The sequence below is a fragment of the Ranitomeya imitator genome, chromosome 2, assembly GCF_032444005.1.
Source record: "Ranitomeya imitator isolate aRanImi1 chromosome 2, aRanImi1.pri, whole genome shotgun sequence".
Taxonomy (NCBI): domain Eukaryota; kingdom Metazoa; phylum Chordata; class Amphibia; order Anura; family Dendrobatidae; genus Ranitomeya; species Ranitomeya imitator.
Window position 1 is genome coordinate 525,063,918 of NC_091283.1, and position 14,546 is coordinate 525,078,463.

Below are 14,546 nucleotides of genomic sequence, written 5' to 3' on the forward strand. Positions count from 1 at the left end.
AATACTAACGTGTGAATGAGGCCCTCAGTTCAAACACACACACTCCTCCTCTTCAGTTCTAAACTGCCGCACAGCGCAGGACCTGTGGTAACTAACGGTCACATGACTGTGTTGTCAACTGTAGTGTGGCAGTGGCCAGGTATTGCGCATTCACCCCTATTGGAATGAATGGGAGTAGATTTGCAGTACCCAGCAGCAGCCACAACACAGTTGATGGCGCTGTGCTGCTCCATTCTAGAACCGATTGCATCAAGCTTCCGGCTGCACAGGGAACAGCTGGTCGCCAGTGGTGCTGGGCGGTACACCACAACCAATCTGATATTGATGTTCTATTATGAGGCCACAGTCACACTAGCTGTATTTGGTCAGTATTTTACATCAGTATTTGTAGCCAAAACCAGGAGTGGGTGATAAATGCAGAAGTGGAGCATATGTTTCTATTATACTTTTCCTCTGATTGTTCCTCTCCTGGTTGTGGCTTACAGATAGTGATTTAAGATGCTGACTAAATAATGTACGTGGCCTAAGCACAGGAGCCCAAGAGGTAGGGGGCCCCATTTGTACCACCAAAGCAGGGGCAATTTTGCAGTTTTAGTAACTCTTGGTCTGCAAAGGTCCCATATATTGTTCTTGCAAAGGGGCCCTTTTCTGTGTAAGTCCACCTGTGCCTAAGGATATGTCATCAGTATAAAGGTACGGGACAATCCCTTTAATAGCTAATGTTCTTAATATGGTTTTCAATGACTAAACATTGATCACTGTGTGAACGGTGGGTGTCCAACCCTCATAATGAAGGGCCACTGATGCTTCATCCCCTGTAATTTTTATCCAGACCCAAGGACTCAGATTCAGCCCCTTTGTGATCTCTGGGTCCTAGAGCATATCCTAACCGTAAACCTATAATGTTCTTTTCCTGTAACCCCTTCAGTGCTGGAATACATAACAGTATACCTAGGGGACTGAGAGCCTGGCAGGAAATTGCCTCGGTTCTGACCCGTCACAGTAGCTGTTTCTCTATATAGCACAAGCTGATTCAGGAATTCTCTTCTGTTATTTTTCAAAACAAAGTGGAGCTGGGAATTTCAGATTTCAGCCCATGAGACGGACGGTTAAAATAGAAACTACTGATTTGGGTCCTTCTCATGAAGCGTGGGAAGGTTTTTTTTTATAATGTTCCATTGCTTCCACCCAAACGCTACCCTTCACTATAATAATCACAGAGCTCATGTAAAATATTTATATCTTTATTTACAAAACATTAACAAAGTGACACAGACCAAATAGAATGCTCCTAGTATACAACATGGAGTTCACTTGGATCCCTGTCATGGAGGGCATGAGGTTCAGGCTATGACTGCAAAATCAATCGCCATTACGGCAATGGAAAATAATAGGTTGGGGCTGCATGAGTGACCTCTGGCAGTGGCAATCTTTCTATACAGGCATGGGTTGAGCAGGGTGTTGGGTGCCATGACATTGCTGCAATGATGCCAGCCTGAATTGTTGTTACTTTAACCTGTGGTATCTTAATATTAATATGTGCACTTGACTGCGTAATGCCAATATAAAGCTACACAGTATCCTCATGTATTTCCACTACGTATGTACGGACACACAGGGAAAAGTGTATCTACACCACCATGTCCCATAGTTTGACTTGGAGAAAGTGTTAACTGGAGGCATAAATATAAAAATGTAATGAAGCCATAAGTATTAAATGGTGGTAGATGTGTGCACAACTTCTATGGTAAAGTCAATGGCGGAGGGAGGGATATGGTTGACTGATTCAATGCAGTTTAACCATGGAAAGCTTTGTTTCACAGCTTTAATTAGCTAATTGTTCTTGTTTATGTATAATTAAAAAAATATTAATGGATCCTAGTAGAAACCTTTTATCAAAAGTACAATGAAGTTTAACTGATGTAACCTTATTGGAGAAAATATGCCATCTCCGAAGATGTCTTACTAAGAAGCATCCAGGTCTAAGGGGTAAGGTTTCTCCTTGTGGAGAGTGACATACCAGCTCTGGCTTGGCAAGGTAAGGAGGCTTAATTGCTGTGCAATGCTCCTCTGGGAAATTTAACATGCAAATTGCCTCTTAAAGGGTTGATTGTGACTTGTAGGATCGCTACTTCAAGCAGGTGGCGCTATAGAGTTTGTCCTCTTTTTCTTTGAAGAGGCAATTTGCATAAGAAGCATCCAAAAATTCACATGAAGCAAATGCTTTCACAACTTCATGACAGTTTTAGCCACTAGGTGGCATAGTTTCATGTCTATAGACTACTTGTTTGACTAAACTTTGCTCTCTACATGGTCACATAGGCATGTACATACGTAGCAGTCTTATGGATGTGTCGTCAGTGCTAAGAATATTTAACAAACTAAGAGCGCATAGAGATTGTAATAAAAATACAGTAGACAACTGCTTTAAAGGTGTTTCTAAAGCTTCCTGAATTGATGGCCTATTTCACTGGTGGGCGTCCGCCATCCAGCACCATCACTATTCAGCTGTTTGCAGTTTGAATGTTCAAAGGTGGACAGAGCTGAACAGCACGGCTTGGCATACCGTGTTGTAGTCGTTCTCCGGGGTTATAGCTCAGTTCCTGCTCATGTATATGGTGTAGGCGATGTGCTGCAGGCCCCGGAACGGCCACTCTACAGTGGTGTTTCAGTTACATAGTATACATCCGGCAGCAAACAGCTGATCAGTGGGTGCTAGACCCCCAACTAATCTGATATTGCTGACCATTATTAGATTAGTCATTAATATCGTAAGCATGGAAAACCCCTTTAAGTGATGGCAAAAGTAGCACAAAGTTGTCCTTTTTTTTACTGTAGAAAAATGTAATAAGCCACATTTATAAATAGAGTGTATTTTACATAACCAGAATTTCCCAACTGGGGAATATTTACATACTAAGTGGGTAGGTTACACTTATATTTTCAGTGTCATTTTTACACTTTTTTGCTAAAGGACATGCAATTATGTTTTGAAAAGTGGCGTCCTGCAGCTGTTACATGGTTATAATACTGAGTACTTCGAACGTCCAAGCTGCAGAAGTTACAGCTGCAATACCTGGACCTACTGAACCCACCGTAGAACTCTTTATAAAGGGATTTTGTCAGCAGGTTTTTTCTGTATAATTTGAGAGCAGCATGATGTAAGGGCTGAGACCCTGATTCCAGTGATGTGCCACTTATTAGGCCGTGTGTTGTTTCATTAAAATCAGTGTTTTATCAGCAGGATGTCTCATGCCTCCTAGTACAACTGTTCTATATAACCGCACCCCCTGCACTGTTTGGCAGCTTTCTGTGAACTGTACATTCGCAACTTCCAGTCAATCAATGGTGTGGGCGGAGATATACAGGGCTCAGTATTTGAGCACTGCTAGATCTGCAGAGATGAAAACAGTGACTATCAAACTTACATCATGCACACCAACTAGTGACCCATATTGCTGGAATCAGGGCCTCAGCCCCTACAGCATGCTGCTGTCAGATTACATAGCAAAATCTGGTGACAAATTCCCTTTAAGGATCTACGTTTGGCTCAGTTTCTCTGGGAGGTCCAACAGGCCATGGTATGGACACTATAATGTGCCTATATTAAGGCAAAAATGTAACAAATGTTTAAAAGAACATGACTGCAAGAACCATAACTAGTCATTGGCTGGTTTTCTGTGACACCCAACAATGCCGAATTTTTTTTTTTTTTTTGGGGACCTAGCAATGGCCGACCAAAGGTTAAGTGCATAGTTGCTTACTTTGCAGTGTCCTATTTTCTGGACAGGGAACATCTTCTTTCCTCTATAACATTCACCAGATGATAATTTCATGTGCCATGTATGAAAACTGAATTATTTACCATAGCTAACCTGAAAAATCTCATCCCAGTAATATTTTTCTTATGAAAGATGCTTTAAATTGCTGCATCATAAAAAAATAATTGAAAGGCTTGAACTTCAGCTGGCATCTGAGGTGCTTCAGCTGGCATCTAAAATGGTGCCAGAACTCATTTTATAAGCAGGCTTTCATATTAAACATTAAATCTCACAAAAGTCCCAATAACTATTTGCGTATTTCCCAAGGTCCCCTTTTCACTGGATTCTTCAATATCAAAGGCGAGGTGCATTAGCAAATAAACCACAACTAGGGGCATGTCTGGTGTGTTTTGTTAGCTACTAAGTGGATCAGGGGCAGTGCTTAATATGTCCCACAAATAGGGGCTGACATACTGGGATATCAGTGGGCAAAGTCAATGTTTTCAGTCTTGTAGTTAATGCTGTGTTTTTGGACCAAGCATGACGTTGTCTCTCTCTTCAAGATGCTTCCAAGTGCACTTAGTAGTCTTCAAAGTTGTATAACTTTTAACTGTTCCGAAATTCACGTTATAAGACTAAAACAAAGATTGTCGTCTCAATACGGATAGCGTTGGATAGTCAAAACTATTCCACAGGCAATAAGGCAGCAGTAACACAGTAATGCCTAGGGTTGAAAAAAGGCAAAAAGCTGAGCCTAGTTTCAAAGGACCCGTTTTATTCCTGACCTGTAAAACACGGGCTGTTCTAGATCTCCACGTCCAGCCTTGAGGGACAGAACCTGCTTTGGTTGAATCAAGGATCATCCTGATGTTAACACACGACCTCAGGCTGAATTTCCTTCAAGGCTGTAAATTGGTTCCTCACACCTTGGAGGTCAGTGTCTAGGATTTCCAGGCATGGACAATGAACAGTGTAGGAGGCTAAAAGCACAATTTCTTCTGAAGCTTCAGGTGTTTCTAGTTCACTTTCATTCTGCTCAAAACTTATGGCCTTCAAAGGCTCTGGCTCTTGGTGTGAAGATAGCCATGAATGTTTAAGACACTGGTCAGCTCGAGCCCGCTTCCTGTTGAAGAGAGGGTTGAGACAGGTTTAATTCTACTTAGCAATTTATGGGCGAGTTATAACAGATGAAACCACCTTTAACTAGAGATGAGTAGGGTAAGGGTATGTTCACACGTGGCATTTGATGTAGCATTTTACAGTACCATCAAAGTAAATAAGATTTCTAAAATATTATTCACACACTGCATTTTTTTTTCCTTGCCTTTTTTGAGCTGCTATGCATTTTTAGAAATATGCAACAGGTCAATTCTTTTCCAATAATTTTTATTGAATCTTTTATAATTAACAAGGGGGGGAAAGTGGTAAGGGAAAAGGGGTAAGTAGGTTGGGAATTGAGGGGTTTGTTTCTTAACAGAGAGGGTTCAATTCTTTGTGTTTTTGTAGTATTTCTCATTTATTCAAATGAATGGCAAAAAATACAAGTAAAAATTCTTGAAAAAACACATGTATTTTAAGCAGAGTTTTCCTGCCAGCAGTTTGTTTTTAAAAACTCTTTAGTAAAAAAAAAAAAATGCTGTGTGTGAACTTAACCTAATGGTAGATGCAAACAGTTTCTTTACACCGTATCATAATCTCTGGACAACAAGATAGTAAGAAGGTATGAGCTTCAGTTCTGCATCTTCAGGCTTAAAGCTGGGAAATACAGCCAGCTTTAAAACATTCCCTCAAGATCAAAAACGTTGAAAATGTTTCAATTTCTGATATGCCCAACATGACCATAAACTAAAATAGCCATTTTCCAAATTTTGCTAGCCACAGTACTTTTGGCAAGTTTTTTTCTGCCCATTTCAAATCATTCTACCCAGTCAGGTACTAAAAATCCTTACCTGGGGTTTTTAATAAGAAGAGACTTGATAAAGTTGATGGCATCATCTGAGATTCCCTCAAACTCTTCCTGTGGGTATTGTACGGCCACTTGTGAAATATTCAAGAATGTCTCCTGCTTGGTGTCTCCCAGGAATGGAGATGTCCCAGTAAGCATTACGTATGTAAGTACTCCAATACTCCTGTGACACAACACATAAGAAATGAAATCTTACAATCTGTTCAGATTCAAGCACCTGTAGTGATAATAGGTATATGGGGTAATAGTAACCAGGGTGCATCAATCACAACAGGGGACTAAGTGTTCGTCCAGTTATCTCCATTTATAAACTCACCACATATCTGTTGCCGTGCTGATTGGTTCATAACTCAACACCTCAGGAGCTGAAATCAAGAAAAAATCTAATTAAAATATTCAGAACAGGAGTCAAGTTTTACATTTACTGTTATCGAATATATTACATACTGTACATTGGGTTTCCTTTTTACATGCATATTCCACACTGAACATCCAACCCCCTTGCTAAATTTTGCCTGTAATCTTAAAGCTCTGACATCTCTGTGCCAGTAAATATTTGTATTCTTAATAAAAGCCATTTTTGTAGCATCTTTCCCAAACCTTTGTAGAGGAACTCCTAAAAATGTATGACGCAACTGATCATTGAGAATCACGGGTGACACCAAACAATCTATTTGGGTAAAGATCACAAGGCAGACGTCCAAAGAGAAAACTGGTGTGTACAGGTGCATACTAGGAGTAGCCCTCTCTGTACATAATTACCCAATAAAGTTGTATTATGTGGTGCTTTAGCATGTAAACATGAAATATATGAAATTGGAATTGCATTACTGCTCTAGAAAACAATTAGGCCAGTTCATGCATGCCCAGCAGCCACAACAAGGTGATCTCCAGTTGTGGAACCTATCCTAATGTGATTTTGGTGTTGCTGCACACATTCCAATTGGTGTGATTAGTGTCAGACTGAAAAGAGACACACCTCTTTAACAAATAGTAACACCCAATTGTCAATATATTCATAAATATTCAAGTGGAATAATAGAGGAATGGCACAATGAGTTCTAGGAAAAGATGTTCCAGATTTGTTATTTCATGAGTCTCATCCAATTTCCAAATTCGGTCAATGAAAAGCAATCATTCATCTGTACAGCCTCATTGAATAACATTGGTCTGCGTGTGAGCCCTAACTCTCACAACAGAAACCTGGATCTTGATACACATGGGCTTACAATTCTTATAGAGATTTGCCATTACATTAGCACTGATGACCTATCCTTTGGATAGGTCATCAATGTATGATCGGTGGGGGTGCGGAACTCGGCACCCTCGCATATCAGCTGTTTATGGTGTCTGCTGCTGGAGCTGCATAGCTCTGTCAACAGAATAGTGGCTTTGGTCGGGTACTGGACAGCTGCCCCCTATTGATTTGATTAGGGGGCGGAGGTGCAGTACCCGGCCGTGGCCACGATACAGTCGACGGAGCTACACTGTACAGCTCTGTAACTGGGCAGTTGAAGCCGCTGCTGGAACAGAACAGGCGATCGGCGGAGGTGCCGGGTGTTGCAACACCACCCATCAGACATTGATGAGCTATTCTAAGGATAGGCCATCAATGTTAAAGTAGTGGACAACATTTTTAGTAATGCCAGTTTATACCAGTTTATGTGCAATCAATGTTCAAATGATCTATATGCATGCTTATTAGTTTATCTAGCATCACTTTGACTTACCTACATATTCGGGGGTTCCAAGTATCTCTCGCACCTCTTTAATGTTGTCTACCTGCCGGGACAGACCAAAATCTACAATTCGGATGTCTCCCAGTGGTTTACTGCTGGTAAGCAAAATATTTTGGGGCTATAAAGAAGAAATTATGAAAACAAGATTAGTAAGAATGCAACTTTCCACAGAGTAATGTAGGTAGGGACATTCAGCGCTATGCTAAATAAATACACCTGCATCTCACAAAATTAGAATATCATCAAAAAGTTAATTTATTTCAGTTCTTCAATACAAAAAGTGAAACTCATTATATAGAGTCATTACAGACAGAGCAATCTATTTCAAGTGTTTATTTATGTTAATGTTGATAATTATGGCTTACAGCCAATGAAAACCCAAAAGTAATTATCTCAGTAAATTAGAATACTTTATAACACTAGCTTGAAAAAATGATTTTAACATCCGAAATGTTGGCCTACGGAAATGTATGTTCAGTAAATACCCCATAGATTCTCTATGGGGTTAGGGCCAGATAAGTTTGCTGGCCAGTCAAGCACAGTGATACTGTTGTTTTTAAACCAGGTATTGGTACTTTTGGCAGCGTGGAAAGGTACCAAGTCCTGCTGGAGAATGAAATTTCCATTTCACAATCAGTGATGGTTTGGGGAGCCATGTAGTCTGCTGGTGTAGGTCCACTGTGTTTTATCAAGATCAAAGTCAGCACAGCCGTCTACCAGGAAATTTTAGAGCATTTCATGCTTCCCTCTGCCGTCAAGCTTTTTGGAGATGGAAGTTTCATTCTCCAGCAGGACTTGGCACCTGTCCACACTGCCAAAACTACCAATACCTGGTTTAAAAACAACAGTATCACTGTGCTTGATTGGCCAGCAAACTCATCTGACCTTAACCCCATAGAGAATCTATGGGGTATTGTCAAGAGGAAGATAAGAAACACTAGACCCAACAATGCAGACGAGCTGAAGGCTGCTATCAAAGCAACCTGGGCTTCCATAACACCTCAGCAGTGCCACCGGCTGATCGCCTCTATGCCATGCCGCATTGATGCAGGAATTGATGCAAAAGTAGCCCTGACCAAGTATTGACTGCAATTACTGAACATAGATATCAGTAGGCCAACATTTCGGATGTTAAAATCATTTTTTCAAGCTGGTGTTATAAAGTATTCTAATCTACTAAGATAATGACTTTTGGGATTTCATTGGCTGTAAGTCATAATCATCAACAGTAACCCCTTACCGACCTCCACCGGACTAGTACGGCGGAGGTCAGATCCCCTGCTTTGATGTGGGCTCTGGTGGTGAGCCCGCATTAAAGCCGGGACATGTCAGCTGTTTTAATAAACAGGAAAAAGAATACTGAGTTGCATCCATCAAACACCATACCTAGTGTAAAGCATGGTGGTGGAAACATCATGCTTTGGGGCTGTTTCTCTGCAAAGGGGCCAGGACGACTGATCCGGGTACATGAAAGAATGAATGGGGCCATGTATCGTGAGATTTTGAGTGCAAAGCTCCTTCCATCAGCAAGGGCATTGAAGATGGCTGGGTCTTTCAACATGACAATGATCCAAAGCACACTGCCAGGGCAACGAAGGAGTGGCTTCGTAAGAAGCATTTCAAGGTCCTGGAGTGGCCTAGCCAGTCTCCAGATCTCAACCCTATAGAAAACCTTTGGAGGGAGTTGAAAGTCCGTGTTGCCAAGCGAAAAGCCAAAAACATCACTGCTCTAGAGGAGATCTGCATGGAGGAATGGGCCAACATACCAACAACAGTGTGTGGCAACCTTGTGAAGACTTACAGAAAACGTTTGACCTCTGTCATTGCCAACAAAGGATATATTACAAAGTATTGAGATGAAATTTTGTTTCTGACCAAATACTTATTTTCCACCATAATATGCAAAAAAAAAAACAGACTGTGATTTTCTGGATTTTTTTTTCTCAGTTTGTCTCCCATAGTTGAGGTCTACCTATGATGTAAATTACAGACGCCTCTCATCTTTTTAAGTGGTGGAACTTGCACTATTGCTGACTGACTAAATACTTTTTTGCCCCACTGTATATACGTAAAAAAAAATCCAGAAAATCACATTGTCTGTTTTTTTAACATTTTATTTGCATATTATGGTGGAAAATAAGTATTTGGTCAGAAACAAAATTTCATCTCAATACTTTGTAATATATCCTTTGTTGGCAATGACAGAGGTCAAACGTTTTCTGTAAGTCTTCACAAGGTTGCCACACACTGTTGTTGGTATGTTGGCCCATTCCTCCATGCAGATCTCCTCTAGAGCAGTGATGTTTTTGGCTTTTCGCTTGGCAACACGGACTTTCAACTCCCTCCAAAGGTTTTCTATAGGGTTGAGATCTGGAGACTGGCTAGGCCACTCCAGGACCTTGAAATGCTTCTTACGAAGCCACTCCTTCGTTGCCCTGGCGGTGTGCTTTGGATCATTGTCATGTTGAAAGACCCAGCCACGTTTCATCTTCAATGCCCTTGCTGATGGAAGGAGGTTTGCACTCAAAATCTCACGATACATGGCCCCATTCATTCTTTCATGTACCCGGATCAGTCGTCCTGGTCCCTTTACAGAGAAACAGCCCCAAAGCATGATGTTTCCACCACCATGCTTTACAGTAGGTATGGTGTTTGATGGATGCAACTCAGTATTCTTTTTCCTCCAAACACGACAAGTTGTATTTCTACCAAACAGTTCCAGTTTGGTTTCATCAGACCATAGGACATTCTCCCAAAACTCCTCTGGATCATCCAAATGCTCTCTAGCAAACTTCAGACGGGCCCGGACATGTACTGGCTTAAGCAGTGAGACACGTCTGGCACTGCAGGATCTGAGTCCATGGTGGCATAGTGTGTTACTTATGGTAGGCCTTGTTACATTGGTCCCAGCTCTCTGCAGTTCATTCACTAGGTCCCCCCGCGTGGTTCTGGGATTTTTGCTCACCGTTCTTGTGATCATTCTGACCCCACGGGGTGGGATTTTGCGTGGAGCCCCAGATCGAGGGAGATTATCAGTGGTCTTGTATGTCTTCCATTTTCTAATTATTGCTCCCACTGTTGATTTCTTCACTCCAAGCTGGTTGGCTATTGCAGATTCAGTCTTCCCAGCCTGGTGCAGGGCTACAATTTTGTTTCTGGTGTCCTTTGACAGCTCTTTGGTCTTCACCATAATGGAGTTTGGAGTCAGACTGTTTGAGGGTGTGCACAGGTGTCTTTTTATACTGATAACAAGTTTAAACAGGTGCCATTACTACAGGTAATGAGTGGAGGAAAGAGGAGACTCTTAAAGAAGAAGTTACAGGTCTGTGAGAGCCAGAAATCTTGATTGTTTGTTTCTGACCAAATACTTATTTTCCACCATAATATGCAAAAAAAATGATAAAAAAACAGACAATGTGATTTTCTGGATTTTTTTTTCTCAGTTTGTCTCCCATAGTTGAGGTCTACCTATGATGTAAATTACAGACGCCTCTCATCTTTTTAAGTGGTGGAACTTGCACTATTGCTGACTGACTAAATACTTTTTTGCCCCACTGTAAAAGTTTAAATCACCCCCTTTTTGCCCCATTCAAAATTTTAAAAAATTATAAAACCTACACATATTTGGCATTGCCGAGTTCAGAATCGCCCAATCTATCAATAAAAAAAGGATTAACCTGATCGCTAAACGGCGTAGTGAGAAAAAAATTTGAAACGCCAGAATTACATTTTTTTTTGGTTGCCACGACATTGGATTAAAATGTAATAACGGGCGATCAAAAGAACGTATCTGCACCAAAATGGTATCATTAAAAACGTCAGCTCGGCACGCAAAAAAAATAAGCCCTCACACGACTCCAGATCACGAAAAATAAAGACGCTACGGGTATTGGAAAATTGCATAATTTTTTTTTTTTTTTTTTAGAAAAGTTTGGAATTTTTTTTTACCACTTAGATAAAACATAACCTAGACATGTTTTATGTCTATGAACTCGTAATGACCTGGAGAATCAAAATGGCAGGTCAGTTTTAGCATTTAGTGAACACAACATGCTAAAACCAATGATGTCGTTCAAAAGTACAACTCATTCCACAAAAAACAAGCCCTCACATGGCCATATTTATGGAAAAATAAAAAAAGTTATGGCTCTGGGGAGGAGAGCGAAAAATGAAAACGCAAAACCGAAATACTTGAAATACATCACTCTATTTGTAATGACTATCTAATATATGAGTTTCACTTTTTGTATTGAAGAACTGAAATAAATTAACTTTTTGATGGTATTCTAATTTTGTGAGATGCACCTCTTTTTTCGGCCTTACTAACTATGTTACTATGGCGAACTCAGTCGAGGGGTTCAAGAGAGGCCTGGATGTCTTCCTGGAGCAGAACAATATTGTATCATACAATTATTAGGTTCTGTAGAAGGACGTAGATCTGGGGATTTATTATGATGGAATATAGGCTGAACTGGATGGACAAATGTCTTTTTTCGGCCTTACTAACTATGTTACTATGTTACTATGTTACCTGTAGTAATAAAAGGGGAAATCAGTCAGATGATCTTCTGATCCATCATCGATACATGTGCACAGATCAAACTGGAGAAGTCTGTGATCTTGAGCTGCCAAAAAGGTCTTAATACAGTAAATATGACCAAACAATCATATTTGTGTCAGTGAGCTGAGAACATTGTGTCAATTTACAGTAAAGATAACTTTCATTCTCAAAAAAAGTGGTGGTCAGAGATCATAGACTTCCTCAATGTGATCTTCTCACATGTATCGGACATATCAGAAGTTCATTTTGACTTAATTTCCCCTTTAAACCATAATGTATCATCCTTTAATCACATTTCATGTTCCTAAATACTGCCTTGTCACGTCCTTGTAAGGCCACTTTTGTACATTTGAAATTCACAGTCATATATGAGGCTGTTGATATTGGATCAGGAGATCAGTGGTCCATTGTGGTCTGTACATGTTGGATGTGGAAAACAAGCCTAAACTATAGATTATGTTTACATTAGATTATATATCTATTATGTATCTTTTACCTTTAAGTCAAGATGGACGACATTATTTCTGTGTAGGTACAGCACACCTTGCAGGATCTGACGGATGAGCCGCACGACATCCTTCTCTGTGAAAGCTTCATCTTGGTCGGCCACACATTGATTAAAGATTTCACCTCCTGCCGCACTAGAAGAGGAAGATTATTCAGAGAATTAGAATTTATTATAGGTCAAGATACTATAAGATTGCGATCAAATGTGTCCACGTGCAAAGTTCCAACCTCAGGGTGACTTCTTCTACCTTGGCATGTACAGCTCTGGTAAAATTTAAGAGACCATTGCAAAATTTTCAGTTTATCTGATTTTTATCTTTATAGGTATATTTTTGAGTAAAATGTAAATTGTTCTTTTATTCTATAAACTTCTGACATCATGTCTCCGAAGTTCCATGCAATAAATTTTGTATTTATTTTCTGAAAATGAGAAATGGTCAAAATAACAAAAAAATGCATTACTTGCAGACCTCAAATAATGCCAAAAAACAAGTTCATAATCTTTTAGAAACAACAATACTAATGTTTTAACTCAGGAAGAGTTCAGAAATCAATATTTTGTGGAATAACCATGATTTTTAATCACAGCTTTTATGTGTCCTGGCATGCTTTCCACCAGTCTTTCACACTGCTTTTGGGTGACCTTATGCCACTCCTGGTACAAAAATTTAAGTAGTTCTTCTTTGTCTGATGGCTTGTGACTATCCATCTTCCTCTTGATTACATTCCAGAGGTTTACAATGGGGCTCAGTTCTGTAGATTGGGCTGCCCATGGCAGGGATTTGATATGGTGGTCCTTCATCCACACCTTGATTGACCTAGCTGTGTGGCATGGTGCATTGTCCTGCTGGAAAAAAAACAGTCCTCAGAGTTGGGGAACATTGCCTGAGCAGAAGGAATTTTATATTTTCCTTTGTTAAATAAGATTTGGTTGAGGTGATCTCCTAATCAGAAGCACATTAAGTAGAATGAGGTGTACTCTGGTTGGAATTCAACTGACACTCGAATGGAATGGCTGTCAGACATGTAGAGAAGCTGATTTTGATAAAACTGTGCAGTGGTCTCTTAATTTTTGCCAGAGCTGTGTAAAGGCAATAACTAAAAGCAGGTCATCATGAAGATGTTCAACATGACAATGGGGTGTTTCCACTTGGACGCCTCTCCTTTTGACACATTAATCACTGGACCTGATGCTGAGGCTGCATGTTTACTGGAATGTCAGGGCCATTCTTCTGCCAACATCCTTCCAATAGTCAAATAAAATTTAAAAAAATAACATTGTTTTGTATCACTCAATCACAAAAATGCATCAAAGTATTCAAAAACACCCAATAAACTTCTTAAAAAATATATATAAAAAAAAAAAAACATTAAAAGAACAAAATCTGTCAATCTTCCATAGGATATTAGTCACTTGGACATCACTTTACAACGTAGAACTTTCACAAGAGGAATTACACAGATGCGCAATGAGGCTTCTTATCAGTAAGGTATATGCTGCGCAGTGAGGCAATTCCTATTTTTTTGGACACACTAGTAGTCAGATACTGTTCCTGAAATCATACAGCCTAGGGCTATGAAAACATTTTGTTCACCTTCCTAAATGACATTATAAGCATGTTGTGATTGCTGGAGTACAGAACAATCTGTATCCATGTGATTCTGAACCAGCACAAATATACAAGACAGATCTTGTCAGCGGATTTTGCTATGGGCTGTCATAAGTGGTGAGTAAGTCTGACAAGTTTCACGCAGCATAATATTCTGCCAAATGTTATATCATTAGAGTATGTTTCTATCTATGCACTTTTATCTGCCTCTATGAAAGACTACAAACAATCCAGGTATAGACTGATCCTGTGGTCAGAACGACATCCATCTGTCCCCCACGTCTTCTACGTACAGGAGGACGGGAGTATGACTGCTGCGACAGACTACATAAGGTTTATTTGCATTCATAGAGACACATAGCTCCACATAAAAGCTACTGTATACCCGAAAACCTTTCTTTT

General features: G+C 40.1%; 1 protein-coding gene across 1 annotated transcript in view; it reads right to left on the reverse strand.

Moving 5' to 3' along the window:
• Positions 1-1,228: 1,228 nt before the first annotated feature.
• Positions 1,229-14,546, reverse strand: part of LOC138664835 (serine/threonine-protein kinase 17A-like) — an 84,025-nt gene continuing 70,707 nt past the window's right edge. The window contains exons 3-7 of the mRNA XM_069751825.1: positions 12,524-12,668; positions 7,458-7,584; positions 6,044-6,092; positions 5,711-5,890; positions 1,229-4,884 (exon numbers count right to left, since the gene is read on the reverse strand). Of these exons, the coding sequence (XP_069607926.1) occupies positions 4,632-4,884; positions 5,711-5,890; positions 6,044-6,092; positions 7,458-7,584; positions 12,524-12,668 (754 nt within the window). The 3' untranslated portion in view covers positions 1,229-4,631. The remainder of the gene's footprint in view (positions 4,885-5,710; positions 5,891-6,043; positions 6,093-7,457; positions 7,585-12,523; positions 12,669-14,546) is intronic.